The sequence below is a fragment of the Desmodus rotundus genome, chromosome 4, assembly GCF_022682495.2.
Source record: "Desmodus rotundus isolate HL8 chromosome 4, HLdesRot8A.1, whole genome shotgun sequence".
NCBI lineage: Eukaryota > Metazoa > Chordata > Mammalia > Chiroptera > Phyllostomidae > Desmodus > Desmodus rotundus.
The window spans coordinates 96,597,735-96,625,099 of record NC_071390.1 but is presented as its reverse complement, the minus strand read 5'-3'; the positions used below and the strand labels follow the sequence as shown (position 1 = coordinate 96,625,099).

Here is a 27,365-nt window from a genome sequence, read left to right as displayed (position 1 = left end):
GCCAATGTTTTCCTCAAGGACTTTTATGGTGTTACGACTTATATTTAAGTCTTTTATCCATCTTGAGTTTATTTTCATGTATGGCGTAAGTTGGTGATTGAGTTTCATTTTTTTGCACGTAGCTGTCCAGATCTCCCAACACCATCTGTTGAAGAGGCTGTTTTTGCTCCATTTTATGGGAGCTGCATTTTAGAAAGGTGTAGCTGCTGTGCACATCACGCTGATTGGACCTCTACAAGGATGGGGCCCTGGAAATGGAAAATATTGGATAAATTGAAGAGTTATGGGAGGTAGATTCAACAGAACTTTGTGATCGTGTAGACATGGGAGGCAGGGAAAGGGATAAGGCAGTTTCCAGAGTGACTCGCAGGCATTGCTGGGCTTACTGGACTAGTAGCAGTGTTCGTCGAGTTAAGGAACACTGAACGAAGAGCAGTGGAACTGCTCAGTGGTTGACTCGGGACATCTCCCATTTAAGGTGTCAGATAGTTGAAAATAAAAATGTGCTAAAGTAAGGAAATATCTGAGGTGGAGATACCCATTGGGGCATTAGCTATTACAGATCCAAATTAAATTGTTGGGAATGGATGAGCTTGCTTTGGGAGCATATTGAGGATGCAAAGAACAGGTGGCCAAAGACAAAACTTCAAGAAACAACAACTTTGTAGGTAAAGGCAGAAAAGAAGAATCCATAAAGCAGCCCAGGTTAGCTCTAGAATTAAGGAAACCGGATGCATGTGGTAACGAGAGGAAGAGACTATTTCAGAGAAGCAGCATGTCACATTCTGCTGAGAAGTTAAATAAGATATATAGAGACAACATTTTTTTTTGGTTTTAGAAACAAGAAACTCATTTGAAAAAGCAATTTGTGTTATGTGTTGGGAGTGAAAGCCACTTTGCAGTGTGTTGAGATGCCCCAAAGGGATGGGATCTTAAATACAACAGAAGGGTCTGGCCTTAGATACAGGGAGGAACACCTGTTCATTACAGCAAGCACAGAAAAGGAGAGGCATCAGTACAAGTAATGCTTTCATGAATTTAGGCTTATATTTTCTTTGTGAAATAGGAGGTTTACTTTTTCTGCTATGGTGGCAGAAGATGGTAGAGACACAAGTTTGCAGACATGGTAAGTATTTGAGATAGTTTAGCCTTTGTAAGGAATGGAAAAGAAAGCCCACATACAGAGTCTGGCCGGCAGCATAAAGACCCAGGTGATGTGGCAGCCAGTCTTTCAGCTCTGTAGCTCTGACAGTGTTCAGGTGACTGATAAAGGCTCAGGAGGTAGTGTCATTCATTTGCGGGTACACTGCTTTGAGATAGGTGTATGGAACAGGATGGTCATGTAATTTGAGGCTGGTGACCCAAAAACATGATTGACGTGATCATCTATGGAATCGAAGATGATGGGATGAGAACCAAGAGGAAGCTAGCAAGAAGAGAGTAGTGAATCAAGGGAATAGAGGTCCCTCTTCATGTAAATAGCTGGAATTAGGTAGACTAAAACAGTGGGGTGGAAGAATAGGAACTGGAGATAGAGCAGAAAGTCTAGCTCTATGACTTCCAGGTGATGACAAGGTCCAGGAGTGAGTACAGGAGTGACTGGAGTTGAGTCGAAGGTCATTGGAGTCAAGGATTTATATGACTGGGCTTTTGCAGAGCAGGCTGTGGAAAGGGCTGGCCATTTCGAGCAAAAAGGTATTACGTGGTAGGAGCATGAACGCATGCAGTTATACAGATACGTATCTGCATCATACAGATATCTGTAGCATACAGAAAATCTTGAGAGGCAATGCAGTGGAATGGTTAGTGGGTAGGCTCTGAAGTTACAGTCATGGACTCAGCCACCAATGGGATGTAAGACTGTCCATGAAGTCTCCACACTTTTTAGACCCCCTAGCTTCTCCATAAGATGGATGTGGTAAGAGAGGACTGAGAGGATGAGATACGATGAGACAATGCTTATACTGGTAAAGGGACAAGAGGAAAAGGGTAGCCATGAAATATGAAAAAACATAGGAGACGGGCAGAGGAAGAGAACCCAGCAAATCAGAGTGAGTGATGAGGACAGCTGGCTGAGTGGGGTCAAAACCAGGAGATAGAGGTGTCTCTGAGGGATGAGGAAGAAGGCAGTGTAGAAACTGAAAAAAAATGGTAGCTAAAGAGGAGTTGGGAGGGTTTTTTTTTTGTTTTTTTTTTTACTCAAAAACAAACAGGCTTGAGCATTTGTAAAGCTGGGAGAAAGGAGCCTAGTGAAAATGACGGGTGGACGGATTATTGAGGGAGCAAGGGCCCGAGGGAGAAAGGAACACATGCCATCAGGAGCCCTGGTGGCAGCATCGGCTTAACCGAACTGGAAGAGAATTGGCATTGGGAAGGGCCCTGTGAGAGATTTCACAGCGGGAGAAGATTCAGATGAGCTACCTGTCCGTTCCTTCCCAGTTCCATCTGGGTTCCCAGACGTGCTTTGGGGGCTCTGGTGGAGGCCGCCACGCTGCCCATCCTGCACAGTGCCAGACCACTTTAAGGGCTGAAGGTGAGCCAATTCTTCAGTTAAGTTCCAGAGAAGCTTGTAAGATTCAAATTAAAAAATAAAATTTAAATCATTTCATCAAATTTACTATGGGCTTAAACACTGATTTGAAAATAATAATAATTCTACCAAGTCAATTGTGTTTAAAAATGGAAACTAGTTCCCTTGTTATTATCTGGGTGAGGTAATTCAGATTTTTTTCCCTCTTTAGGCTAAAATAAAACGAAGAGTCACTTGGTGCCCTGGCAAAATTAACAAAATGAAGGACTCGAACTACATAAATGAATTTAATATGCCAACAGATACACCAAAAAGCCTTAAGACTTCTATAACTTTAGTAGGAGAAATTGATGAATGTGAGTGCTTTTATTTTATTTCCTTTTTATTGATTTTATTGGGGTGATACTGGTGAACAAAATTACACAGGTTTCAGGGGCACCGTTCTATAACACTTCATCTCTACACTGTATTGTGTGTTCACCAAGTCAAGTCTCCTTCCATCACCATTTATCCCCCACCTTAGACCCTCAAACTCCCCTGCCCCCGGCAATCACCACACCATTGTCCATGTTCATGAGTTTCTTCTCTTTTTTAATTATAAAAGTGCCCTACAATGGGAGACTTTACTTATAACTCAGTAAATGTGTAAACACATTTAAATCATGTGTATGTATTTTATGCCATATGATCTCATTTATATGTGGCATCTAATAAACAAAATACACTGACAGACGAAATAGAAACAAAGGCATGGACACATGGAACAGACTGACAGCTGTCAGGGGGAAGGGCGGAAGGGGGAACTGATAAAAGAAGGTGAAAGGATTAGCCAAAGAACACACAGGCATAGCCCATAGACACAGACAACAGTGTGGTGATGGCTGGGGGCAGAGTGGGGGGAAATGGGGACACCTGTGATAGTGTCAACAATAAAAATAAAGTTTGAAAAATATCAAAAATAAATAAATAAATAAAATGTATGTAATTTAGGTGTGATTACAATGGAGGTGGTGATAAAAATAAATAAGAAAGTGAACATTTAAGCTTCCTTTTTCCAGATATCTTAAGAATGATTCACTGTCATTAAAGCACATAAAACATATATTTTTATTGTTTTTTTCTATTCTAGTCATTATTAAACTAGTGTTCACATAACACTTGCCTTAAACTTTGCTAATAACTTTGAAAAGGTGGAATTGACACAAGAAACTTTCAAAATTTTGTCTAACATTTTAAGAATTTTTAGCGGCATTTTAAAAACTACTAATACAGTGATCAAATCTCCAACACAGAATTTCTTTTTATCTATACTATATTGATTAATTATCACTAATTAAGTGATCTTAATTCACAAAATAACACAGATCTCATCTATTAATATATTTTAGCAATCATACTGTGAACACATATTAGATAATTCGAGTTTATTACATTTGATCAGAATTTTTTAAAATGTTTATTTATTGACTTCAGAGGGAAGGAGAGAGAAATATGAATTTGTTGTTCTACTTATTTGTGCGTTCATTGGTTGATTTTTATACATGCCCTGCCTGGGGATCTAACCCACAACCTTAGCGTATTAGGATGACACTCCACCCAACTGAGTTACCCAGCCAGAACCTGATCAGAATTTTAAATATATACAGTGCTGTGACTGAGCCACAATAAGATTAGTTAACACCTTCACCACTTCACATAATTACAGTTTTTGTGTGTGCTGAGATCATAGAAGACGCATTTTCTTAGCAACTTTCATGGGTATAATACGGTATTGTCAACTGTCATCAGCATGCTGCATGTTGGATCTTCAGAACTTATTTATTTGCTGACAGGAAATTTGCACCCTTTGACCAGCTTTTCCCCATTTTCCCCAGACTCCAGCCCCTGTCAACCAGCATTCTACTCCCTATGTCTGTGAGTCCAGATTTCAGATTCCACATATAAATGAGATCATTTAGGGGGAAAAAAAATTTAAATATAATCTTTAGTTTGAGTTTTTGGAAACTTACTGGCATATTTATGGATAAATTTCTTTCCCCCCTAATTATAGCTGTCTGCTCAGAGGCTGATGTTTTCAGTAACACCCTGGATATAGTAACTGACGTAGAGTGGAATCCAGCAACAAAGCTGCTAAGTCAGGTAACTTAAATGTATTTTACTGATCATCCTTTTACTCTTTTTAAAATTCATTTGTTATTGGTGTTTACTGTTTTTGTAGCTCCGACTTAATTTCAGTGTCTATTTTGTTCTAATGAAGGCTTCCTCACTTGTTAGACCTCCAGTTGATAACAGCCACCCCGAGGGAAGCTAAAAACTCTATCAAACATGTGTATGGCAGTAGGTAAACTTTGCTTTTGTTGATCACCAGCAGATCTTTGTGACTGATTTATTCTTTCTGTTTTGCCTTGGAAAATCCCCTGAGGGTGGAAAAGAACCGATATTAAAAGTGTCGAAATTCTCAGGCATAGGATACATCAGGGAGAGGTAATATTGCCAAATAATAATGCAAAATAAAAGTAAATGTAATATATGGCCTCATCACAACTTTAGAAATAAAGACTCCTGTGGTGACTACCTTAGTAAATTTAAATTCCATGTTAGCCTTCAAGGCTGCTAATGTTCAAAGAAATATTTATAGTGCTGTGTATTTGTTAAAAAAAAGTTTCATTTTAATTTTAGAATAAAATTGCAGCCGTTCTTGGAATTATTATTAGCTAACTACTGTAATTTAGTCATAATTAGTTATTATAATTAGCTAAGTATTATTGGTAAAGTGCTTTAGTGTCCTTAAAATATACTTTAAAAATTTGTTGTTTTTGAAAACCCTTGGTGGTGTTAGTTTTTGTTTTCTCTGTTGAGTATGGTAAAACCTAGCAACCACTAGAGTTTTAGAGATCAATAAACAATACCTCCATTTCACTTCCTAAATTCATAGCCATCTGAAAAATAAAACAGGAATCAGACATGTGGAGAAGTAAATCATGAGTTTTATTCCTAAGGATATTAAGAATTTGTGGTATAATGGACTTCCCGTTTTGCACCCTACCTCCTACTCCTGACCAAACTTTTCCAGTCAGGCACAGGCAAAGCATTTGTTTACATGATTTTTTTTTTAATTTTGCCCCTTTCAAAATAGTCTTCTAATTTTAAGTTAGCTAGTTTGCAAAAATGCAAGCCCTTTATTTTACTGTGTATCAAGCTAAACTATCAGGATGATATTGGAAAGGTGAATAGCCTAAACTACCAAATGATTCAAGGTTAAATTATTGACTAATCCAATTTTAGTTAAGGAAACAAACATATGATCTGAATTCTTTGTAACCTGAAAATCTGGTTTTGTTTATAATAGGAAAACTTAGAAAGTGAGTTGAATTCACTGCGTGCTGATTATGATAATCTAGTATTAGACTATGAAAGACTAAGAAAAGAAAATGAAGAAATGGAATTGAAATTAAAAGAAAAGAATGATTTGGATGAATTTGAGGCTCTTGAAAGAAAAACAGAAAAAGATCAAGAGGTAATAATAATAATAATTAATAAATAATAATACTATTCTCTTTAGTTTTACTTGAACACAAACTGAAATTCTCAGCTCTGTAAGGTAACCTAAAAGATTAAGTAATAAAAACTTACTCTAGTCCAAGTCCATTTTACAATATCCATTCCATGTTAAGCCAAAACCATAATGATTTTATGTGTATAAAGTAAAATATGTTCCAAAATGTGCACGTGGGAGAAAAGTTTAACAAAAAAAGGAGTGACAGTCAAATTATGGCCTTAGGGTATGTGCCCTGGTTTGCCTGAGGGTTTCATGAAAAATCACCAAAGTTGTAGATAATTTTCAAGTGGGAATAATGTAATACAGGATATTTAAACAGCAAATATCCTATATTTTAGTGGGAAAAATAAACCAGGACGAGTATCATCATGCTCAGAGAACAAGAGAAATTTCAACCCTCTACCTATTTTAACTTGATTGATTTAATCTTATAATTTTCACAACTTGGAGATTTTTGTCTTAGGAAGTTAAATTGCATTTCACTTGCAGCAAATCATAGTTGAAATCTGTACTATTTCTATGTAGCAATGGATTAACTTTTGATCACATTGTACATTTTCTCTTCATGCTCAGCATCTTAAACAATATATCATTTACTGGTTACATTCAGATCATTACAAAAATCGCTTAATCTTTTCCTGTTTCCAATACTTAAAATGAAGTGCTGTTTCACATGAAAGTGGGAGAATTTTTCTTTCTGAATGCTTTCAAAAATTAAGATTGATTATTTAGTTTCTTATCAGTAAATGTGATTTTCTTGCATAAAAGTTAGAAACAGAAGACAAAGTAAAGGAGCGAATTTAAGTTATAACCAACACAAATGTCTAAAATTTTTCTGAACGAGAGGGTAGCCACTAATTACATATGGCACTTGAGCACTTGAAATGGGGCCAGTCTGAATTGACTTAAGTATGAAAAAAAGAATTTAAAATATTTTCTTAATTTTTATTGATTACATGAAACAATGATCATATTTCTTTAAATAAGGTGCTATTTTTGTAAGTCCCTTACATTCTATTGGAATTTGCATTTATACTTTAGACAGTTGAAAAATATAAAGCAAAAGCACTAACTTTACAGTATTTCCTCTAGAATAAACCAACAAGGCAATAGTTGATAATCCCATTTATATCTCTATAGCTTTGGTGAACAGTAATATTGTAAAGATACCATGAAGCTACTCTAACCCAAACCTAAATTCTAAATCACAACTCATCAAAAACTATGCCAGTGTAAAGCCAAATATAATTTATGGGAAGAAAAAATATCTTTTAGGATAAATACATTTTTTGTATTTACCCAAAACAAAAGTCTGTTAGAAGTATATTTTTTTAAAGTTTAATTACTACTTTATCTCCTCCAAGTGGTACATACTAGTTTGCTTTTGAAGTTATTGTAGCTTTATTAACAGATGCAAATCTATCATTTGGGTCATGCTAAAGTTTCTTGTTTGCTGGCTTCCTGGGATTTTCATATTTTTTTGTTTTGGTTGATTGGGCTTGGTGTTTGATTTGGGTTTTGGGTTTTTTGTTTTGCTTTACACTTTTAAATAATGAGGTGTTCTGCTAATATTAGCTTAAATAACTGATCTCTCAGTTCCTTCTTACTGTGTTGGGTGATTCTGAAGTTGTAATTCAATACTTTTTTTTTTTTTTTTTTTGCTTTATTAACTATTGGTTTGCTCTGTTGCCTGTTCACATGCTCTTACAGATGCAACTAATTCATGAAATTTCGAACTTAAAGAATTTAGTTAAGCATGCAGAAGTTTATAATCAAGATCTTGAGGTGAGCATTTATGTTGGTATTTCTACTGATAAGGAACTAGAACTATAAAACAAATCATATGTAATTGAACATGATTTCAGAAAATAAAAGGAGTTATATTTTTTAAATATCAACTTTTTGAATTTTACTGTGTAGCAGTTTAAACTGTTAGATATGTTATTTTTAATCTCTTAAAATTCAAATACAATTAAATTGTTTTACTCTCTTCAATTTTTTTAGAATGAACTAAGTTCGAAAGTAGATCTGCTTAAAGAAAAGGAAGACCAGATTAGGAAGCTACAAGAATACGTAGACTCTCAGAAGTCAGAAAGTATGAAAATGGACTTGTCATACTCATTGGTAAAAATCAGGATTATTTTGTTGTGTGATCATATTAATATTTATAGTATACCATCATTATTATCATCATAGCAAATGCTTATATTGAGCCAACTGTGTGCTGGGCATTGTCTTAATTGTTTTAGGTATAGTATTTTATTTAATCTTGTCAATAACCCTGTGAGAGAGCGAGACTAAATTAGGAATATTACCACTTTTACTGATAAAGACCCATTCATAGGGAGTTGAGGATGTCATCCTTTGAATGAATGTAAATAAGTTCGTGAAGAGCTTCCGTTCAAAATTAGTAATTAAAAAAATGCTTTAGATTTTTCAATTTCTTTTATATAAATGCAGGCAGAAATGCATAGTCAATATCCTCAAGTGAGCATTTATGTTGTTAAGTATCTAGAACTATAAAACATACGTAATTGAATATTTTTTCATAAATATCATTAATTTCATTCCACTGATAGAAACACATTCTCATTATTATTTAAGTAACTATTTTTAACAGTTTGAGTATTTTTCAGAAAATGTTCTAGATGACTTTAGTTAGTATAAGATTGTGTCATTAAGTAACATTGAATTTCATGGTGAAATTGTTGATTTTTTTTTTTTTCTATTTGCTATCAATCCACTTGATTACTTCAAGAAAGTATCATTTTAATTCTAGTTTTTAACATCCCTTTTTAAAAGGTAAGTTTTTAGCTTGAATTTTTTAAATATTAGTTTCTGTTGTTCTTTTGTTTTTGAGTTTTTCAGAGTACTCTTATGTTACCTTCCGTTAGTACTTTTTTGCTCCTTCTACTAATGACAAATGACTCTTTTTAAAAGTATTCTCAGTGTTCTGAGGCCATGGGTAAGAAAGGTGCTTTTATATAATCGTGGAGAGTAGGATTAATAGTAGCAAGCAGAATTCTTCTCTCTTGAAAAATTGTTTATCTATTTTTATTCATTTCATTCATTCATTCATTCATGCATTAGTATTTTGCAAGGACATATGGTTGAATTTAGGTAAGCTAAAGTCATGTTAACTGCCCCTTCTCTCTACAAATGGGACTTCTGATTTTTTTCATGTATTTATAGGTCATTTGCATTTCCTCTTCACTAGGTTACCTGTTTATATTTTTTTCTTTATTTCCCTATTGAATCGAATTGTTTTTCTTTTATATTTATAAATTAATATCCTTAATTTTAATTATTAACCACTCACCTGTCGTGTTTTGGAGAGTATAACTTAAAATAAAAACGCATAGGGAACTTTAACATGCTAGCTGAACAAAAGTGTATGTATGTTTTCTAACTCGAGAAAGTTAGAGTTCACTAACTCCTTTTTGTCGTGTGTTTAGGAAGACACTGAAGACCTAAAACAAAAGAAACAGACTCTGCTCGATGCTGAAACTGTAGCCCTAGATGCGAAGAGAGAATCAGCCTTTCTTAGGAGTGAAAATCTGGAGTTGAAAGAGAAAATGGTAAGTAATTTTTGCAATATTTATAATAAAGCATTTATAATGATCAGTATATTTTTGTGAATTTGTAATATTTTTCTCAATAGAAAGAACTTGAAAGTATATGCAAACAAATGGAAAATGATAATCAATCATATCAAAGCCAGTTGGAGGCAAAAAAGAAAATACAAACTGATCTGGAGAAAGAATTACAATCTTCCTTTAATGAAATAAGAAGACTCACCTCCCTTGCAGATGGCAGAGTCCCGAAAGGTATTTTGTGATTTCAGACTTCCTTTTGGCAAATCTGGCTTTCTGTAAAAATGCACCCAAATTTTGCAATTATATTCCAATGATTAAAAATCCATTGTTCTCTGATTTTTAAATAACTTAATATTAACTTTCATGTATTATTTGTATCAGTATGTATAAATGTTTCCATGGACTTCAGATCATAAGGGTTAAAAATTACTTCCCAGATAAATTGGACCTGATCTTGAAAACGGTGATTCAGGAACTGTTAACATCTATGGTGGTGGGTAGACTCTAGGGGGCTGATCACTATGTAGTGCTTACAAGTGTCAAATTATGATGTGTACCTATAGCTTACATTTTTTAAAAACTATATATTAATAATCAGATTAGCTGTTTATCAACATTGGTTCTTTTTAAAATAAATGTATATAATCTGATTAAAAATTTAACTATATGTAGTTTAAGTTGACTCAGTAACTACAGACTCTTTATTTAATTTACCAATAATTTCCTAGATTTGCTCTGCAGCTTGGAATTGGAAAGAAAGATTACAGATCTCCAGAAAGAACTGAAGAAAGAAGTTGAAGTCAGTGAAGCCTTGCATAAAAAGGTTAATTTGCTCTCAGAATTGACATCTTTACCCTCCGAAATAGACATGCTAAGGAAAGAGGTAAAAACATTTTTAAGCAAATAACTCTTATTTTGATGGTAAAATTAAACCAGACAATATACTATTAAAGAGATGTAACAATTAAAATTTTGCCATTTCTCAGTCAAATGTTCACTTAATTTCAATGTCTCTCTTTGCAGAAAAAGTTCTTTTCTGAAAACTGCTTCATTAGGTCATACATTGTTAACATACCTAAGTATTCCTTCTTTTTCCCCACAGATAAATGATAAATCTGAAGAGCTATATCTCATGACATCAGAAAAAGATAAATTGTTTTCTGAATTAACTCATAAGGAGAGTAGAATTCAAGATTTACTTGAAGAAATAAACAAAACTAAAGATGACCTAGCATCTACCCAGTTGAATTATAAAAGGATGGATGAAGAATTCCAAGAATTTAAAAATTGTCATATTGAATTTGAACAAAAGCATAACATGGTCCTTGAAGAGAATGCAAGAATAAATCAGGAAATAGAAAATCTCTCTAACCACAGAACCCAAGAACTTCAGCAGAGTCAGGAAAGGCTAAATGAAGTAGAGGAGCTGAAGGAACAATTAGCACGTAGAGACTCTAGTCTGCAAACTGTAGAAAGGGAGAAAACGCTGATTACTGAGAAGCTTCAACAAACCCTAGAAGAAGTAAGAACCCTAACCCTAGAAAGAGATGCCTCCAGACAATTCCAAGAGAGCCTGCAAATTGAGAGAGACCAACTCAGAAGTGACATTGAGGATACTGTGCACATGGTAAGGTTTTGACTGATTAACTGTTGAAAGCTCAGAGCGCCTTTAAAAACGTTTATAGGAGCCATTGTTTATTATTTATGATCAAGTAGAAACTACAAAACTGTTTTAATTGTTTCACCTTATTCTAATGGATATGGTTGCTTATTTCTCTGACAAAGAACATAGACACCCAAGAACAGCTACGAAATGCTCTTGAGTCTTTGAAGCAACACCAAGAAACGATTAACACACTAAAAATGAAAATTTCTGAGGAAAGCTCCAAGAATTTGCATATAGAGGAAAACATAGAAGAAACTAAGGATGAATGTCAGGAGGAGGTAAAGAGTTTCTGTTCAAAGTTTTCATATATTTATATATGAGCTTTGTTCTTAACCTCAAACACTTAAGTTCATGATGGTAATTTCAGTCTTACTTATTACTCGCAGTGGGAATAACTAACAATAATTCATTAACTTCATGCTGCTGTCTTTGAGAGAACTTGAAATATAACTGCTTACAATCACTTTGAAAATGAAAAGCAAATACTATTAATTATAGCTAAAATGTTTATGTCAGATTTTATGTACTAAACTTGTCTAGAGTTTACTGTAAAATCCATGTGTGTATCATATTTCTATCATCTTGTTCTAGGTTTTCAGCCATAATTTTACTACTGAGTGCTTAAATCTCATCTTAATTTATTCTAGGTAGTATGGTTCATTTCTTTTCTTAGACCTTAGGAGAGTAAGTGCTTTACTAGTTATTTAATTAATACACAAGAAAGGGTAGGATGCTAATGATGATTTTTTTTAAGGGAGGTATGCCCTGGCCAGTGTGGCTCAGTTGGTTAGGCATCATCCCACAAACCTAAAGGTCATTGGTTCAGTCCCCAGTCTGAGCACGTGCCTGGGTGTGAGTTCCATCCCTGGTTGGGATGCATGCAGGAGGCAGCTGATCAATGTCTCTCTCTCACATCGATGTTTCTCTCTCTCTCCCTCTCTTCCCCTTCCTCTCTCTAAAAATCAGTGAGCATGTCCTTGGGTGAGGATAAAAGCATAAAGGGGGGTAGTATATTATAGTGTGCTAGGGCTGCCATAACAAAATGTAGACTGGGTGGCTAAAACAACAGAAATTTATTTTCTCCTAGTTATGGAATCTAAAAGTCCAAAGTTAAGGTACCTGAAAATTCTGTTTTTCTAGGGGACTCTTGTTATGGATTGCAGATGGTGCCTTTTTTCCTGCATCTTCTCATGATCTTTCTTCTGTGCACCTGAGCTGAGAAAGTGTCTGATATCTCTGCCTCTTAAAATATACCAGTCCTGTTGGATAACAGTCCCACCCTTATGACCTCATTTAACCTTAGTTTCCCTCTTTAAGTGCCATATCCAATAGTTACATTAGGGGTTAGGGCTTCAACAAATTTTAGGAGCACAAAATTTAGTCCATAGTTTAATTGGAAACAACTAAAAATTGCTCATAAATACTTACAAACTATTGAAACTGAGTTTCAGAGAAGATTGCTTTTTTCTTAAATATTCAGAATTATTTAGAAAAAGCAATGCCATATTATAGGAAAGGATGAAGCCAAAATACTATTTCTTTTCCTCCTTTAAATCTATTCCTTCAGCATCTCATAAGGCAGTAGTATCTTCCTCACTGGTTCAGTCAGAAATCTGGGGGTCATCCCCTACCATCTCTCCCTCCTCACCCAGCCTACAATCCACACACCAAACCTTGTGGATTTTGAGGTGAGTGTGTGTGAAATTCTCCCACTTGCTCTGTACTTTGCTAGCACCATAACCCAAGCCGCCATTCTTTCTTTCTCCGGCTATCTGCAACAGCCTCCTAGCCGATCTCCCCACATTCACTCCTATACGTCTCTGATTTATTCTTCACTCTAAGCCCAGGCAATCTTTTCTTCTTAAAACACTTTAATAGTGAATTGTTACTCTTGACATAAAGACCGGAATCCTTTGCAAGGCCTAGGAGGCCCTGGATCCCAGCCCCTGCTGGTATCTAGCATTATTTCAGTCCTCTCTTCCTCCTGTTCATTGTGCTCCAGCGACTCTCTGTTGCTCTTCCTCATTTCATGACTTTCAGGAGTTCTGGGCTCCCTACCTGCAGTATTACCAGTTTACCATACCACGCCCCCAAAACCCTCACTATGGTTTAGCTTTTCCACTCATACCTTAGGAGAAATCAGTTTGGTAAGATTTGGCATAATGTCTACTTGCCCCCTAAAGTGTCTCAAAACAGCAGCGATCCTGTAAGTCTCGTTTCCTGTTCTATCTCCAGCCTATAATAGCACACTGACATCACAGTGAGCCCTCTATAAATAAGTGCTGAATACCTGAAAAATGGAAGAGTGGGGAAGGGGGACGTTTGCTCTGTAAATGAACCGTTAAATCCTGGCTTAGTTGTTTTAGAAAGTATCCTCATATCTTTTCCCCTAAAACAAAATAAAGTATTTTTGGATACCAACTGTATTATTTTATGATTGTCTTAAGATCCAAGAAGCTCAAGACATACAAGAACAGTCCTTTAATAAGAAGGAAAAAGACAATGAAAGTAAGAAAATGATCAGTGACGTGGAGCAATTGAAGGAGGAACTGAAAACTAAAGAGTCGGCACTGCTAAGATTAGAAATGGAAAAGCTCGAGCTGTCTGAGAGAATTCAAGAGAGTCATGATGAAATGGAATCTGTAGCCAAGGAGAGAGATGACCTGCAGAGGCTGCAGGCACTTCTTCAGTCCAAAAACGACCAACTCACAGAAAACATGGAGGAAATGAGAGCTAAAGTAGGTTGCATTCTTTTCCCTACATATGTGTGGTTTTCTTTTAAGTATTTTGTAAGTAAAAATTTTTGTAGAAACTAAGCCTTTGGAAAAAGGAATTAGAATGTAATGGGTATCATGTTTCTATAAAGTCATTATAATTTCTTGTATTAATAAAGCACCTAGAAACCGAAGAGGAGCTTAAAGTTGCTCATTGTCACCTGGCAGAACAGGAGGAAACTATTGATAAACTGAGAGTGAATCTTTCAGAGAGGGAAACTGAACTGTCAAACTTCCAAAAGGAATTAGAAACAGCCAATGACGGATTACAGAAAAAGGTAAATTGGGGGTAAAGGAACAGTGGGGGGAAAACCTGATGGAGGTAGCTAACTAAATTACTAAGACTCCTTACTGTTTACCTACTAAATATTTTTGGAGAGCATAGCATACTGGGTATTTATATATATATATATTAATATATATAATATAATATGTGTGTATATATATTTATATATATATATATAATCTCCAAAAAAGAACCAGAATTATCTTCTGGAGGGTGGGCCCCTTGTAGTACAGGCTACCCCTGCTAGGTGGGTGTTCTGGAAACCCATCTGTGTCAGTGTACCAGCTGGCATTGTTGTGAGAGGCTGCATTCAGCTTCAGTGAATATTTTTTGAAGACTCTTGCATTGCATTTGCCCATTTCATGATGGGTGATTACGAGCACACTTGCCCACACTGTGCTGAGTGTTTAGCAGTTTTTGACCAAAACCAGCATGGCCCCCATGCCCACCCTCACTCTTCACCCGATCTCACCCCAGGCAATTTTTTTTTGGTGTCCTGGATCAAAAAAGTCCTCAAAGTGAAACATTTTGCCTCCATAGAAGAGGTGAAACAAAAAACAGCAGAAGCACTAAAAGGCATCAAAATCAATAAATTCAAAAACTTTTGAGCAGGGGAAAAAATGTCTTGATAGCTGTATTGCATCAAATGGGAAATGCTTTTTTAAGGTAACTGAAAATTAAACTTGTAAGAATAAATACACAATTTTTTATAGATAAGTTCTGGGGGTTTCTTTTGGTCTCCCCTCATTTATATGCACATGTATACACACAAAACACACATATATACATACATGTATACACACATGTAAGCACATTTTATTAATATGTGTATATAATTTTTTACTCTTATCATTACTTTAAGATGCAAGAGCTTCATGAGAAACAAGAACAATTTATTTGCCTCAAAGAAATCAGTGAGACTCAGGAAAAAACAAGTGAACTGGCACAATTAAAGGAGCAACTCAAAGCCAAAGATTTTTCACTAGAAAGCATAGAAAGCGAGAGGCTCAAGTTAACCGAGAGACTTCAGGAAAGTCAAGAAGAAATAAAAATTATAATTAAAGAAAGAGATGAATTGAAAAGGATGCAAGAGACCCTTCAAATGGAAAGAGACCAACTCAAAGAAAATAATAAAGAAATTGTAGCTGAAGTAAGCTTCCCTCTTCTGATTTTTTTGGGGGGTATAAAGGTAGTGTAATAACGATGATGCTCACTATTGTTTTATTCATTTTGCTTCAATCATAAAGGGACAGAAAATCAAAGAGGAACTAAAAAGTACTTACACTGTTCTGAAGGAGTACCAAGAAACTATTAATGCAAGAGATATACCAGAGAAGACGGATCAAGGAGCAACCAGTCAGAGAGATTTAGAAAATTCAGATACCAAATTATGGGGAAAGGTAAGTCTTATTAAGTTGGAAAATGACATCCAATTCTTACGTTCCTCATATCCCTGTGGAAGAAAACAATACATACATTAAACTAAATGTATAGATGATTGATTTAATTTAGAAACAGATCTCCTTTTTCCTAAAAACTCTGCTTATGTCCTAACTTGTTTTGTGATTCTCTCAGATTCAAGAATTTCAGGAAGAAGAACACCAGCTTCTTGAGATGAAAGCTGTAAATGAGACTCAGGAAAAAATCTGTGAAATGGAATACTTGAAAAAGCAACTTGAGACCCAAAAGTCAACTCTGGAAAACCTAGAAATGGAGAACATAAGGTTAACTCAGACACTCCAGGACAACCTTGAAGAAATACGATCTGTTACAAAAGAAAGAGATGACCTTAGGGGTGTGGAAGAGACTCTCAAAGTAGAGAGAGACCAGCTCAAGGAAAACCTAAGAGAAACTGTAATTAGAGTGAGTGACCTTCTTTCCCCCTTGTAGTAAATGTGACACTGTATCCCAAAAGAACCATGGGCAATAGGGTTGGTGGGGATGTTAAATAAGTCCAATGTTGGGGAAGGTTGAAGGAGGAAAGGGGGGTGTATTTGGTAATATCTTCCAAATATTTTAATAGGTTTATTCACTGACCCAAAAAGTTCTCTTGTGACTGTTTATCCTGCATATGTTAGCACAATCGTGCAAGGAAGTTTGTAGAAGAGTAGTCATTGCAACAAGTTGCAATAACAAAACAAACAAAAAAAATCGGGAAAGTTCTAACTGTCGGTTAGTAGGGGACTGGTTAAATAAGTGCAGCATGTTCAGACCATGGAATTCTAGGCCACAGATAAAGAATGGAGTAGAGCTGTGGAGCTGATTTGGGTGTACCCTAATAGGGAAATTGTGGAGTAGTATATCTGGCAGGTATTAACATCTGAAAGTCACTTAGAGGATGAGCACTAGGAGGCATAAGGAGGGAGGGGGATTTTTACTGCTTACTTGTATTTGTCTACATATAGTTACATACTATATGTAATACTTGCATGTATTATATTTCTTTCTCTAATAACAAAGGACCTGGAAAAACAAGAGGAATTAAGGATTGCTAACATAAATCTGAAGGAGCACCAGGAAATTATTGATGAACTCAGAAGGATTATTTCTGAGAAGACAGATGAAATATCAAATATACAAACAGATTTAGAAAATAAAAATAGTACCTTAAAAGCACAGGTATTTATTTCTTTTAAGTTGTTGCCTAAGTAACAGTTTGAATCAAGACTTTTGTGTAATGAAACAGGATATGAATTATCCCAATATTGAGGATAGGTAGAGATTTGTGTATATAATTTAGAAATTATTGTTTACCTTTTTATCAATACCTGCTTATATTTTATTTTATTGTGTGATTATTTCAAGAGCCAAGAACTTCAGGAGAAAGAACATCAACTTCTGAAGGTAAAAAATGATCTCAGGGAAAATATATATCAAACAGAGCAACTGAAGAAGCAATTGGAGGCCCAGAATTCAATCTTGGAAAGTACAGAAACAGAGAAGTTAAGGTTGACTAAGCAGCTTCAGGAAAACCTTGAAGAAGTAAGATGTGTTACTGAGGAAAGAGATAGCCTAAGAAGAATGGAAGGAACCCTCAAAACGGAGGGAGACCAGCTCAGAGAAAGCCTCGGAGAAAGAGAAGCTAGGGTAAGTTACACTCCTACCTCTTCTGTGTTTTCTGACAGCAGCAAACCCTTTGATATAAACATACACAAACACCCACATAAACCACAGCTGTTCAATGTAACAATTTGTAATAAAAATTGGGAAACGACCTAAGTGTCCATCAGAAGGAAATTGGGTAAAGGTAAGCAATATGTCAGAATACTATGGTTAAAAAAAAAAAGAAAGAAAGAAATTAAATAGATTCAGGTGTCCTAATTTGGAATCTCAAGATAACTCTTAGTGGGAAAAGCAAGCTGTAAAATCATATGTGTAAGTTTTGGCCTCTGGAAAGTAGGAGAAGGAGAAGGTTGTGGGGAGAAGACAGGAGAGGGAAAAGCTTGTAACTTTCTCACAATAAAAATGTAGACTAAGAAGTAATAGTTTTATTATTTTTTACTAAGAAAATGTGTCACTCTCATTAAAAAAAATACTAGTTAACATTAAGGTAAGTCATTGTTCTTAAAATGTCTCTAATGATAAAGAATCTGGGAAGAAGAGGAACTAGGAATTGCTCACAGGCATCTGGAGGAGCACCAGGAAACTATGATGAACTCAGAAGGGTTATTTCTGAGAAGACAGATGAAATATCAAACATGCACATAACTTTGGAAAATGTAAACACTATTATAAGAAAAGATGGGGTTGGGCAGGGAGGGCTTTGATTAGATATCTGATTTGCTTGTGCCTAAAATCCATTAGGGATATAAAATGGTTTAGCTGGAAAACAGCTTGGCAGTTTTACTGACTAAACATTCACCTGCCTGTGGCTCAGTACAACTACTCCTTGGGTACGTACCTAAGAGAAAACAGCATATATTTCAACATAAAGATATGTAAAAGAATGTTCATAACATCGCTAATCATAATAGAGAAAAACTGAAAACAACTCAAATGCCTACCAACAGGAGAATGGATAAAATGCATTGTCATTTATAAGATCAAAAGCAGGAAAAACTCATCTAGGATGAGAAAAATCAGATAATGGTTGTAGCATAGGAAATGTAGGCACTTTATAGGGTGTTAGAAAGGTTCTATATTTTAATTTGGGTTGTAAGTACATAGATGCATACATATGTGAAGAATAATTGAGCTCTACACTTCAGAGCACTTGTGTATATTATAACTCAAAAGAAAATAGTTTCTATGTGGAACTTTGTAGAGTGTTCATAAGAATGACATGGGAAAACTGTTGTCTTAATCAATTTAGAAACTATTCTTTATCCTTCCCTTAAAAACCATCTGTATCCTAATGTTATTTTATGATTGCCTTAAGATCCAAGAACTTAAGGCAAATGAACACCAATTCTTGAAGTTAAAAGAAGAGCTCAGTGAGACACAGAAAAAAATGTCGGAAATGGAGCAATTAAAGAAACAAGTCAAAGCGCAAAGTTTAACTCTGGACAAAATAGAAATGGAGAACTTAAATTTGGTTCAGAAACTTCATGAAAACCTCGAAGAAATGAAATCTGTAATGAGAGAAAGAGATGATTTAAGAAGAGTAGAAGAGGTTCTCAAACTGGAAAGACACCAACTGAAGGCAGACCTGCAAGAAGCCATAACTAGAGTGAGTTGTTCTCCTTTCTATCCAGTAAACATGTTTTTAATACAAGAGGCTTCCTTCTTTGAAAATAAATGATACTGTTGTTGAAATGTTACATAATCTTTTTGTAAATGTTACATAATCTTTTAAGAAGATGGTTTGGCACACCTTATTAATAATTTATCAGCATGTACATTTACTATAGCAGTTTCACTTCTACAAATTTATCCTACCAATATGTTCACACATTTGGGTAGAAATACAGCAGTGTTTACTGCAGCATTGCAATCCAAATGTCCACCAAGAAAACGCTGGCTCCTCTGAGTACTGGAATACAACACATGAGAATGAGGCATGTGATAGTGATTCAGAAAGATGTCTACATGGTATGAAAGGTGGAAAGTAAACGGCGGAGTTCAAAGGGAGCAGGACTGCGGTATGTTTGGCTCGGCACGGGGACTTTTACTTTACAGCCTTCCGCACTGTTCTAACTTAGTGGTGGACTGGTGGTGGTTTTTAACTATAAGCGTGCGTTTTTTAAGATTTTGTTTAACTAGCTCATGACTAAGAAAGGCATTGTTTCTTTATATTACCATTTCTCAATTTCTAATAATAAAGGATCTGGAAACACAACAGGAACTAAAAATTGCTCGTATGCAGTTGAAAGAGCACCAAGAAACTATTGATAAATTCAGAGAAACAGTTTCAGAGAAAACAACTCGTATTTCAAATATGAAAAAGGATTTAAATAAATCAAAAGATGATTTACAGAAAAAGGTATGTGTTGCTTTGTTCTTTTGGGAGTGTCCAAAATAATTTGTGAAATAAGAGAGGACATAGATAGAGATATGTAGACATAGGATATATACGTACATATATAACAATAGACACTAGTTAACGTCCTTGAAGGAGCTCTGTTTGCATTCTAATTTGTTTTATAATTATCTCAAGATCCAAGAACTTCAGAAAAAAGAGCTTCAACTTCTCAAAATGAAAGAAGTTATCAATAAAACTCATAAAAAAATGAATGAAATGGAACAATCGAAGAAGCAATTTGAGGCTCAAATTTTGTCTATACAAAGTGTGGAAATGGATAACTCATACGTGACTAAGAAACTTCATGAAAGCCTTGAAGAAATAAGAATTGTAGCTAAGGAAAGAGATGAGCTAAGGAGGATAAAAGAGTCTCTCAAAATGGAAAGAGACCAATTCAGAGAAACCTTAAGAAAAATGATAGCTAGAGTGAGTTCAGAACTTTCCCCTATCTAGTAACTATTTGTAAGAATCAAGCATTGTTTTTTTTTCTTTTTTTTTTTTTTAGTTTTTATTTCCATCACCATTTATCCCCCCATACCCTCTTCTACCTCCACCCCCTCACCCCTGCAATCACCACACTGTTGTCCATGTCCATGGGTTCATTCTCTTTTTTTGTTGTTCATTTTTTTTAAATGGTAACAGTGGTTTGTTTGGTTGTTTTTCTGCAAATGTCTACTGACAGTAAAGGGTAATGGGGAAACTTACATAATATTTTATGCAAATAGGAAATACAGTTTTCTTTAAAAAAACCAAAATGTTTCTTAAAGGGATTTAAAACCAAGAAATAGTATTATTCTCAATGGAGAAATATTTGAAGGATTTGATTTGTAAAATATTAAATATCCCATTTCACTGCCTCTATATGACAGAGTTTTAGACATGGGCTCTTGTTAATGGAGTTAGAAGGAAAAAGGCAAGATAAATACAAAAATAGGATGTTCTAGTATACTGTTCGATTTGAATGTCTAAAAAACAAAATTCAGTCAAGAAATTGTATGAAATCTACAAAATATCTTTTTTGTTCTCATATTTCAATAATAAGGAATAAAGTAGAAAAAAACATCATTTGTAATCTCAATAGAAATATCAGACACTTGGGAATCATTTTTATGTTGACCCTACCTAACTAAATTTACAGAGAGATTTAAATCACTCAAAAAATATTTTATTGAACAATTAGTCATTCTTTTAGGTACTGTCATGAACAAGAGAAAAGGGAGAAAATATTTTGTATTTGACAGAAATAAAAATGTAAACAGGACATGAGTTTTCTGTCTAGAAGTGCTGGGAAGAATATGTTAGTAGGGCTTGGAACGCCACAGACAGTACAGATGGTTTTGCTAGTATGTTTAGTTGGCGGCGATGATTCTTACTTAAGAGATTTGGAAAAGTAGGCAGCAGAGATAAATCTACAATCTAATTTGACACTATGAATCTTATAGGAACAATTTCTATCTCCAAAAAGTATGCAGTTCTCTAATTTTTGTTTCCTAGTGAGTTGAGGTCACTCCCTATAAGACTTACTATAAGACTTATTATTCTGTTTCTGACCATTTTTAACATTGCTTTTGAATAACAAGTATAATATTTAACTCCACTGTTGAAACTTTATATATAGTATATAATGAAAAAGTGTAAGTAGACATTACCTGTGAATGTAGTTATAGCCGAATCCTTGTTTTTCCTTTGTGTCAAAGCAGGATCAACAGAACGACAAAGAGGTAGTAAAATATGAAAAAAAGTTACTCTGTGATAGAAAACAGCACCTTACAGAAAGCCTGAGAGAAAAGTGCTCTCGGATAAAAGTAAGTGCTCCCTGTGAAAATTACAAGTCAGTATGGTGCCTGTGAAAGGTCTATGGGCAGCGATTTTCACCCGGCGTGCCACAAGAATTTTCAAAACATGCAATACCTGACTGTTTAGTCGGGGGCACCGACCTCTTTTCCCTTGGATTGTCAAATAAAGAAATGACAGCAGCCAACACAACAATAGCCATCTGGTGTGAATGAATCAAAATTATACCTATTTGTTTTGTCAGATCAGCAGAAAATGTAAAATACTTTTTGGTTTGCTGCAGAATTTTAGTAATTAGTTTAGGAGTGCCATGAGATGACAAAGGTTAAAAATAATTGGTCTGTGGCATCAGAGGAACCTCCGTGGAATGGAATGATAATACTCAGTATATTTCTAAACATCCTAGTGCAGAGATGCATTTGTCTGTGTGTGTGTGTGTGTGTGTGTGTAAACAAAAAAGTGGGGGCTCATGATTTTAAGGCCTCATTGGAAAGATGATATTTGAGCAAATACCTGAAAGAGGTGAAGGTTTGAGCCATACAGGTGTCTGCGGGACAGGTAGCATTGGCAGGGAGAACATACAAAGCTCCTGTGGGGAGCTTGTCGTATGAGTTCCAGGAATATCATGAAGGGAGAAAGCTAGTAAGAAATGAGGTCAGAAAGCTAATGGGGAGGAGGCAGCTGTGGGGCCTTAAAAAGACTTTGGATTTTACCCTGAAAGAGATGGAGATGCATTGCAGTTTTGACCATTTGCATGATCAGAGACATGATCTGACTTACATTTTAAAGGGATAATTGTAACTGTTGTGTTGGAAATAGAGTGGAAAGCAGGAAGACCGTTTGTAATCCAGGCAAAAGGACAGTGGCTCAGCCCAGAGAGGTAGCAGAGAAAGTGGTGGAGATGTTTGGAGTCTGTATGTTGAGGGTAAAACCAGCAAGATTTACTGTCACCCCTGTTGGAATGCGAGATCCCTAAAGACTTTTGTGTTTAGCACATTCCTGAAGGAGGTCTACTTTCTATACATATCTATTAAAACTACAAGTGAATGACTTCTCCCTACCATAATGTGATTTCTCTGAAGGTTAAAGGCAGGAATCCCCTCTCCAACATCCCAAATAAATGAACATCTAACTAGCTTTTCTTTAAATTATGAAAACATGTTATTTATATATGATTGTATCAACTTGAATCTAACGTGTTCCTCCACTTAACTCAGACCGCTGTGTCACTTGCGTTGCTTCTAGGCATTTGAGCTGATGGGCCCAGGCTTATTGAGTGTCTGCCACATGTCAGGCACTATATCTGGTGCTTCATTTTATGGGATGGGTTTATTTTTCCATTTATAAATAAACCGATGTTGAGAGAGGAAGTTTAGTAGTCTTCCGAGGTCACACAGCTAGTAAGTTGGTAGAATCCAGATTTGAAACCAAATCAAAGTTTAAAACTTAGATATAGAAGTATTTTTATGAATATAATTTTACTTCCTTTAACATATAATGTGTGTATATTTTATAGGTTACATAGATATAGATACAGATAGTATGAAACATTTTACTTGATTCACCTTGGAGACTTTGTGGCAGTTATTGTGGTCTTCTTTATTTTGTGGTTGAGGAAATGTCTCGATGATTTCCCCAGTCAGGAAGTAGCAGAACTAGACCTTGAACTCTAAAAAGTTAGAAAACTCAGATTCTAGACAAATAGAAAGGTGTGAAGAGGCTATACCTAGCAAATAGCATTTTGGTTCTTACTTAGTTGTTTCATCTGCTAACTCACACTGCCTATTGTAAATGTAAGGCAGCATTCAGCCTTGAGCTACAGTACATACTAGGGTGAGTTCACCCAAACTTCTCTTCAGACTTTGTAAATGCTCATTCAAATCATGGATGTTCAAAAGACTGAAAGAAAATATCAAAACGATAAAAACGATTATTTCTGGTTTTCTTATATTTGTTTAATTTTTTAAATTTTCAAAATGATTATATATCATTTCTATAATCCAAAATCAATAATATCCATTTCCTTTTTTTTTTGACACAATGGTCTTAATTTATTATTCTCCTACAGAAAATGTTAAAGCATAAGTTTTGTTACAATTCTAAGAATAGAACTATTTGTTCTTAAATTAGAATCATTTTTTAAATTGTATGACTTCTAATGTTCTTTAGGAGCTTCTGAAGAGATACTCAGACATGGATAGTCAATATGAATTCCTAAATAGATTGTCTCTTGACTTGGAGAAGGAGATTGAAACCCAAAAAGAACTTTCAATTAAAATAAAAGCAAACCTGTCACTTCCATATCCACAAACCAAACAGATTCATAAACTTCTCACTGTAAACCAAAGGTGTTCCATGGAATTCTCCCGAGTCATGAAGAATCTGAAGGTAATACCTTTTTACTAATACCTTTGTAAGAACAGCAATAAACCTTGCTTACAAACTTCAGGGCAACAGGCTGCTTTGCGAGGTGGCGTATTTGCTGCGTAATGTGCGCACTGCTGACTGAACTAAAGATTCTGCGGGTCTGAGATCTGCATGTGCGACACTTTCAGTTATTGGGACCCGATAACCCAGCAAAGCCTGAGCTCTGCCTGTGGGCCTAGACACTGTGTTAAGGTGCTCGGGAGACAGGGATGGAGAACATCTCAAATATTTCACAGTCCAGCGGGCGAGCTGGACATATAGACAGATAATAGTAAGTGCAGTGATAGAAGTATGTGCAGGTTATATGACATACTAGAAAAAAAGGTAAAGAAGGTAAGACTGTAGTTGAAAACAGACTCGGGCAACAAAGCTGGGATGGAGTTCATTTTGCAAATGATGGGGAGCCACGGGATAGTTGTTTTAAGTGGTGGCCGTAATGTGATCAGACTGCCGTTTTTGATACTTCACCTCAGATAAAGAACAAATGAGTTTTCACAGGATAAGCCTAGCGGCAGAGAGAGAAGAGGCAGTTACAATTGTCCAGATGAAATCATGTGGGTGACTATACTGCCAGGGAAGGATTAGTAGGGACAGAAAGGATGAAAGATTTTAAAGAAGTATTTAGAAGCTTAAAATAATCGGTCCATGTGATTGATAGTGGAGGTAAGGGAGAGAAGTTTAGATTGCTTCCCAGGATTTGGGCCTTGCCAAGTTTCTGGTCGTGGAAATGGAAATTTGTGGAAAAAAGGAAGAGGGATGAAGCAGGAGGAGAAATCAAGTGTTAACTGTGAGATGTTTTGAGGCAGAAATACCTACAGTGGAACCTACAAGAAGAGAAACTCAGTAGGCTTTGTCCACTGATGGTCACTGGTGCCAATTCAACTCCAACAGGAATCTCCAATTTGGAGTGTGATGAAGGAAACTTTATTCAGTGTAGAAAAGCTCGATTGTGATATAACCCAGTGATGAAAACAGCTCAATTGTGATATAGCACAACTGTGAAGACACAATGGTTGTAGAAAAGCTTTGGGGCCAGGTGGCCCTGGAGCCAGGCCCTTCTCCAGCTAGACGGCTCTACTCTGAAGCAGTCTGCTGTGTTCTGCTTTGCTGAGACATCTTCAGTGTTTCAGCTCAGCCAGGGAGACACCAACTTCAGTCTTAAGTGGAAAGGGAAAGCGTTCTCTTAGACGGGAGCTAGCTTGTATGAACAGAAGTCCCTGTCTCTGGCCCGTGATTAGTCCATCATGCAAATGAGGGCTCCAAATACTCAGCTTGATTAGTCCAAAAAGCCCTGTCCTGATTGCTCAGATTCGAGCTGCTCTGATTGGCCAGAGTTGCACAGTTCTGATTGGATGGGAAAAGCCTCGGTCCTATTGGTTGAAATAGGATTCCAGGAACTACTTTATAAGGGCTGGCTCAGCCAGCAGAAACAGTGAAGGCAGGCAGTTCAGTGCAGGCTTCTTTGTGGGAAGTGCAGTTTGCGTGAGAGGCCCCTGTGCAGAAATGGCTGCTAGGCTCTGCTTATTAAAATATCAAATAATTTAGACTGCCAGGATTTGGACTGAAGAGATTTTCTCAATTTGTTAATAATAGAGCTCATTGGTGACCTTTGTCAGAGCCATTTTACTTGAGCGGTTAAGGAAGAGGCCAAATAATAAGAGGTTAAGGAATAGTGGAAGTTGGGAAAGTAAGAAGCAGGTTTTCTGCCCTACCTAGTTAAATTGCCCCTCAGGTTCTGACAGTCTTTCACAAATCCTGACAATCAGATATCCAGAATTTATTAATGAAGTCCATGGAACATATGGCATTCAAATTATTGTCACCTTGAAGTCAAACACCTAAATATGCTTGACAAGTAGTCTTGAGGCATGGCACCCATATTGGTTACTGAACCAAGGCAGGCAGAAGAGGGTGTTGAAAATGAGTATCAGGTATGTAGCTGAGAAACCTGGATGATTGAGGACAATAAAGAAAGTTGGGTTTTTTTAGGGGGGAAGATCATGTCACATTTTAAACATTGAATCTGAAGTATTTTTAGTACATCCATGAGGACTTTCATCCTGTAGGATGCCAGAAATCAGTAACCAGAAACTACTCTTCCATGCTGAGAGGAGAAAGTTGGGAATAGAGAGAGGCTCTTTCCCTTTTCCTCACTTAACAGAGGATTTAGATAAATGACATGCCATCCCACCATTAGTCCTAGTATTAAATGTTTAAAACATCCTCTAAATGTGACATGTTTAATTTCCCAATTTGTTTGTTTCTCTGCAAGTATGTGTTAAGCAATGTTATAATGATAAAGAAAGAACAACATGAATCCATAAATAAATTTGAAATGGTTTTTATTGGTGAAGTGGAAAAGCAAAATGAACTGCTGACTGAACTTCAGCCCCTTCCGCAAGGTTATGATGTACCATCCAGAGAATTAAGGGACCTCAGATTGAGCCAGAAGGTGGATCTACATATTGAGGTATAACTTACTTTAAATGAACTTAATTAGATTTTAAGCCCTTTTTATCAAGTAGAAAGGTACCTTTTCTTGTGACTAGAGGCATTTTCATTTACCAAACGTTAAAAATAAGCTTCATACAGATGATGTATTATAGACTTGTACACCTGAAACCTATTTAATTTTATTAACCAGTGTCACCCCAATAAACATACATACATACATACATAAGTAAACAAATAAATAATAAGCTGCAGAGTAACAGCTGGCCAGATGTAAAGAATACCAAGTAACAGAGTAGCCTTGTTTCAGAATCCACGGATACAGAAAAATGTACTTAATATCAGCAAGTAGGAATTCATGGAACCCCAGAATAAGTTTGTAAATGCCTTCAACAACTTCTTAGACTTGTGACTAAGAGTCAGAAACATTTTTATTGCGACAGTTCCACATGTAATGTCCTGCTCTCAACCAGAAGTGTGAGGTTAGCATCTCATTCCTAACACTCACGAAAGGCCTGCGATATGCACAGAAAAGTTACATCCAGAAGCATGTCATGTATTGTAATTATTAGTCAGGTTTATAGTTTTTTAGATTTGAATTCTAAAAGGCAGAATTTGTAGGCCGCTACATAGCCTATACTTCCAAAACTTTATTATTCAAATAACTAGAATAAATCTTTAAATTATAATTTTATCTCTAATATAATTAGAATAACTAGATCTATATTTACTTGAAAAATGAGGATAAGAATGAGAGTTCAGTAAGGTATTTCCCCCTTTTTATGATATTTGAATAAAAACTTCTCTATGATCATATAATT

The 27,365-nt window shown here is 35.7% G+C and overlaps 1 protein-coding gene across 6 annotated transcripts in view; it reads left to right on the top strand.

Annotated features, from left to right (window-relative positions):
• Positions 1-27,365, top strand: part of CENPE (centromere protein E) — a 61,639-nt gene that overhangs the window by 17,666 nt on the left and 16,608 nt on the right. For 2 of the 6 annotated variants that reach the window (XM_045183769.2, XM_053923311.2), the window contains 23 exons: positions 2,742-2,886; positions 4,581-4,669; positions 5,880-6,047; positions 7,800-7,874; positions 8,094-8,213; positions 9,545-9,667; positions 9,751-9,916; positions 10,414-10,568; positions 10,788-11,312; positions 11,471-11,629; positions 13,799-14,089; positions 14,245-14,403; positions 15,274-15,561; positions 15,659-15,811; positions 15,987-16,274; positions 16,872-17,030; positions 17,217-17,498; positions 18,790-19,080; positions 19,675-19,833; positions 20,008-20,298; positions 21,573-21,677; positions 23,836-24,054; positions 26,366-26,563. In XM_045183769.2, coding sequence (XP_045039704.2) covers positions 2,742-2,886; positions 4,581-4,669; positions 5,880-6,047; positions 7,800-7,874; positions 8,094-8,213; positions 9,545-9,667; positions 9,751-9,916; positions 10,414-10,568; positions 10,788-11,312; positions 11,471-11,629; positions 13,799-14,089; positions 14,245-14,403; positions 15,274-15,561; positions 15,659-15,811; positions 15,987-16,274; positions 16,872-17,030; positions 17,217-17,498; positions 18,790-19,080; positions 19,675-19,833; positions 20,008-20,298; positions 21,573-21,677; positions 23,836-24,054; positions 26,366-26,563 — 4,608 coding nt within the window. Of the gene's footprint in view, positions 1-2,741; positions 2,887-4,580; positions 4,670-5,879; positions 6,048-7,799; positions 7,875-8,093; positions 8,214-9,544; positions 9,668-9,750; positions 9,917-10,413; positions 10,569-10,787; positions 11,313-11,470; positions 11,630-13,798; positions 14,090-14,244; positions 14,404-15,273; positions 15,562-15,658; positions 15,812-15,986; positions 16,275-16,871; positions 17,031-17,216; positions 17,499-18,789; positions 19,081-19,674; positions 19,834-20,007; positions 20,299-21,569; positions 21,678-23,835; positions 24,055-26,365; positions 26,564-27,365 lie in introns of all 6 variants that reach the window. The other 4 variants (XM_045183770.2, XM_045183772.2, XM_045183771.2 and 1 more) reach the window with 4 other exon arrangements.